This window comes from Vipera ursinii, assembly GCF_947247035.1.
Source record: "Vipera ursinii genome assembly, chromosome: 15".
Taxonomy (NCBI): domain Eukaryota; kingdom Metazoa; phylum Chordata; class Lepidosauria; order Squamata; family Viperidae; genus Vipera; species Vipera ursinii.
Window position 1 is genome coordinate 1,044,311 of NC_139528.1, and position 4,785 is coordinate 1,049,095.

Genomic DNA, 4,785 nt, shown 5'->3' on the forward strand with positions numbered 1-4,785 from the left:
CTTCCTTCCTTCCTTCCTCTGCCTTCCTTCCTTCCTTCCTTCCTTTCTTTCTTTCTTTCCTTCCTTCCTTCCTCTGCCTTCCTTCCTTCCTCTGCCTTCCTTCCTTCCTTCCTTCCTTCCTTCCTTCCTTCCTTCCTTCCTTCCTTTCCTTCCTTCCTTCCTTCCTTCCTTCCTTCCTTCCTTCCTTCCTTCCTTCCTTTATTTCCTCCCTTCTTTCTTTTCCTCTCACCTTCCTTCCTTCTCCATCTTCTCCTCTCTTCCTCTGCTTTTCTTCATTTCCTCCCCTCTCTCTTTTCCTGGCTTTTTTCCGGCTTGTCTTCCTTCCTTCTCCATCTTTTCCTCCCTCCCTCCCTCCTTTTCCCAATTTCCTTCCCGCCTGCCTCTCCTCCTGCAGAACACTTATGGGAGAAACCCCCCCCCCCTTCTGAAATTCATCCCGTGGGCTTCACCCTCTCCTGGTGTCCGGCAGCCAAAATAAATCGATCCCTCGATCAATAACTTTCCCTCTTGCTGTGTCATGCTTGTTTTCAAGAGAGAGAGAGATGGAATCCTGGAAGAAGCCTGGTGCTGATGTGAGAATCCATCACACACACACACACACACACACACACACACACACACACACACACCTTTGAGCATCATCAAAATCGTTATAGCCCCCCCCCCCACAATTTTTCTGAGCAGCTGCTGGCTGGAATTCACGTTGCTGATGTGAGAATCCATCACACACACACACACACACACACCTTTGAGCATCATCAAAATCGTTATAGCCCCCCCCCCCACCTCCCCAATTTTTCTGAGCAGCTGCTGGCTGGAATTCACGTTGAACCTCATGATGGCAGATGTGTTTATAAGCCCTTTCAATCACCGCGGATGCAAAACAAGCCGGCTAATTTTTCTCTCTTTCAATCTTTCAATTCGCCAGATCGGCTTTCCCCCCCCCCCCCGGCTCAAAATTCCCACCCTTGGCGTGGGAGAATTCGAACCCACTTCTGCGCAGGAATTTCCAGGAAAAGCAAGGACCACCAATGGCGGCTGTGCTCCTTTGAAATCGGGCGCCCTTCATTCAGTCCCCAACGGAGCCCAAAGTTTTCGTTGCTAAGCGAGACGGGTGGGAGGGGGGGGGTTTAAGCAAATTTTCCCCGATTTTACGGCCTTTCTTGCAACCGTTGTTAAGTGAAACACTGCAGTTGTTAATAACGCGACGGTTAAGTGAAGCCGGCTTCCCCAAGTGAATTTGCTTGTCAGGAGGTCGCAAAAGAGGATCATGTGCCCCCCACCCCACCCCGGGATGCTGCAACCGTCATAAATGTGAGTCAGTTGCCAAGAGTCCAAATTTCGATCACGTGGCTACGGGGATGCTGCAATGATGGTGTGAAAAATGATCCTAAGTCATTTCCCCCCCTGTCCTATAACTCCCAGAATACCCCCGTCAGCATGCATGGACTTCAGCTCCCAGAATCCCCCAGCCAGCAGGCCTTTTTAATTTTTTTTTTAATTAAAAAGAAACTTCTACAAAGTTCCAACTACTCTGAAACTGTCAGATTGGGTTTCAGAGAGTGGAGTCTGCTCTGGACAAATTTTGTGGGGGAAAAATAGAATTGCTCAGATTAATATAATTAGAGGGAAGTTTCCAGGCTGCAACCCAACAGGGGTAGTTCAGGAATAATAATGGTAAAGATAATGATAATGATAATAATGATAATAATGATAATAATGATAATAATAATAATAATAATAATAATAATAATAATAATAATAATAATAATAATAATAATAATAATATAAGTAGAATTTTCAGGTGCAAGAAAGAATGGGGCGTGTTTATTAATAAGTCTTGGATAAATCTGAATTCCTATCATCTTTTTTCTGCAATTAAAGAATTATTTCCCTGTTTGTCAAAAAGTTTGATTACTATTTAAGTTTTTTTTAAAAGAATTGCAAGGGAGACGCTGCTCAATCTGTTGCTAGGTTATTATTATTATTATTATTTATTTTTTGTCCTAGCTATGTTTCCAGGCGAGAGAAAGACGGCGTATTGGGGCGAACCGAAGAAATGGCTGTGATTCTCCAACAGTCCCCTTCCAATTATCTGCTTGGACGTCTTGATGGAGAAGAATGGAGGGAAGATTTGCAACAGGAAGCAACTCAAGTCTTCATCTCAGCCTTTTTGGGAGAAGTTCTTCGTGGTTTTTGGGGTGAAGCTCTTCGCTGGCCTATGATGGCCTTGTAACCTCGGGAGGGATGGGGCTCGGCGTGAATCACCTGGTGGGTGACCTTCCCTCTGCCTCTGCTGTAGAGGAAGATGAAGGAGAAGCAGAGCAGGACGGAGCAGAGGAAGGGGACAATCCCGATGACCAGGATGCCCACCCAGATGCTGGCGTGGATGAAAAAGAGGGAGGACATCACCGTTCTATTGCGCAGACCGAAGTCCTTCCAGACCAGCGACTGGTTGAAGACAGGAACAAGGACCTTCAAAGAAGCAACCATAGAATCATTGCCGGCTGTGTTGCTCGCAACACAATGGTACAATCCACTGTCTTCAGGGAGGGCGAATTGAATCTTAAGAGTCCCATTGGGAAGGACGGTTGACCGGCCTTTGTGGGTTGAGTCTAAGGTGACGTTTTGAGGATTTAACCAAGAAATGATGGGTGGTGGATCTCCATCACTGCTGCAAGTCAAGCTGGCCTGCTCTCCTTCATGAACGACCACTTTCTGGAGGGCCTTGTCCTCAATTGTAGACTTCCGACAGGTGAAGTGCTGTGGTAAAGCCCTGGAGAAGTCATGGAAGATCTTTTCTCCTCCTTCTGAGCTGACCGCACAGACGGGCATCTGAGCCTCAAAGTTCAACCTCTGCCGCCTCTTCAAGATCCAAAGGAGGCGGCAGTCACAGGCCAAGGGGTTTCGGTCCAGCCGAAGGACTTCCAGGTTCCCCACTGAATGGAAGACCCTTTCCTCAAGGGTCTGCAGATGGTTGGCCGAGACATTGAGGAGACGGAAATGGATGAGGCCTTCAAAAGCGTCAGCCTGGATGGTGGTCAGTCGGCCCCCTGTAAGGTGGAACTCTTGCAGACGGGAGAGATCCAGCAACTTCCTTCCACGGATCACGGAGATGGGATTGTAAGAGAGGTCGAGGATACGGAGGTGGGCCAGGGGCTTGATGGCCCTATAAGGAACATCATGCAGGTTGCTTCTGACGATGGACAAGGAAGTCAGGTTGAGGCTAGAGAGACTGTGAGGCTCCAGGGTTTTCAAGAAAGGCCACTGGTTGATCTCCAGAACTTTCAACCGATGGAGCTTCCGAAAGGAATAGTTGTGGAGGACCCTGAGGTTGAGAACATTCAGATGGAGCTCCACCAGATGGTGAAGGTGGGAGAGGGCCTCTGTGGGCAGGCTGGTAAAGTTGCATTTTTGCAGCGTGAAGCTCCACAGATGTTGGAGGCCTCGGAAAGCCTGGCCTGCAATCAAGACCAGAGGATTGTCCCTTATGTCTAGATTCCCCAGGCTGAAGAGATCTTTGAAGGAGTGATCCAGCAAGACGAGGATCTTGTTTTCCCGCAGGTCAAGAACGGAGAGGTTGGGCAGCCCCGTGAAGACCCCATCTGGGATCATCTTCAACTTGTTGCCTGCTAGTCGGAGGGTCATGATCTTCTGAAGGCCGTTGAAGGCCCCCTGTTCGATGTTGGAGATGATGTTATAGCTGAGGTCCACCTCTTTTAGGGCTTGGAGACGGGAGAACATGCCCTGGTGGAGGGTACGGAGGGTGTTTTGGCTTAAGTCCAAGAATTCCGAATCCGGGGGGATCTGGATGGGCACCGTGGCCAGATTCCGGCTGTTGCAGAAGACAACCTTCTCCTGAACCAAACATTTGCACCTGAAAGAGCAACTCCATCCAGGTCCCACCAAGAAGACCATCCCCAGGAAGACCAGGAACCAAGAGGGTGGGAGATCCGGAGAAGACCGCCCGCTCGACATCTCGAGAAGTTCCTGAAACAACAGAGCTAAACAACAGAAAGACTTTCGTGGTTAGAAGGCAATCAACAAACGTGAAGGAGACCCTACTGAAGCTGGATTTTGAACGTCTGCAAGGATCCTTTGCTAGTTTTCTTCACCTTGAGCTTCCTTTCTTGCTTGGACCTCTATCGCCCATCCATGCACAGAGGGCTTTGCAAAAAAAAAAAGCAAAAAAAAAGCAAGCTCCTGTATTTACACACACACACACACACACACACACACACACCATACCCCAGGCCTGCTGCACAGCTCCAGACCCCAGCCACCGCGATGCAATTTCTTTTAAGTAACGCCTTGGCAAAATTCCCACCGGTGCATTAAAACAAGAGGCGTCCGTAGCAAAAGGAGAGATGGAGGCCAAGAGCAGCGAGGCTACGGGGCAGCCTTGGGGGCAGGAGATGGAGAAAAATGGGTCAGGAGAAGTCAGGAGAGGAGATCGAGGTGGGATCTAGGGGGCTTGGCGATTTTCAGCGTGCCCCGTGTCTCTATGGGCTTAAAGTTTGATCCCGCAGAAGAGAGAGTAAGCCAGGATGAACAGATTAACAGTCGGAAGGGACCTTGGAGGTCTTCTAGTCTTCTGCTCAAGCAGGAGACCGTATACCATTCTGGACAACAAATGCTCGTCCAATCTCTTCTTAAAAACCTCCAGTGATGGAGCGTCCACAACTTGTGAAGGCAAACTGGGAATGCTCCATCCCTGGACGATTTTAAGTTCTACTGCTAATTGTTCTCACCGTCGGGAAATTTCTCCTTAATTTTAGCGTGCTT

At 48.7% G+C, this 4,785-nt stretch overlaps 1 protein-coding gene across 1 annotated transcript; it reads right to left on the minus strand.

The window, feature by feature from the left end:
* Positions 1 to 1,953: 1,953 nt before the first annotated feature.
* Positions 1,954 to 4,785, minus strand: LINGO4 (leucine rich repeat and Ig domain containing 4). The gene has a single exon (XM_083374755.1). It carries the CDS (start codon positions 3,976 to 3,978, stop codon positions 2,152 to 2,154), a length of 1,827 nt encoding a protein of 608 aa, XP_083230881.1. The 5' UTR covers positions 3,979 to 4,785; the 3' UTR covers positions 1,954 to 2,151.

Excerpts from the sequence above, each read along its gene's own strand:
- LINGO4 (XM_083374755.1), bottom strand. The coding sequence starts at position 3,978 with ATGTCGAGCGGGCGGTCTTCTCCGGATCTCCCACCCTCTTGGTTCCTG.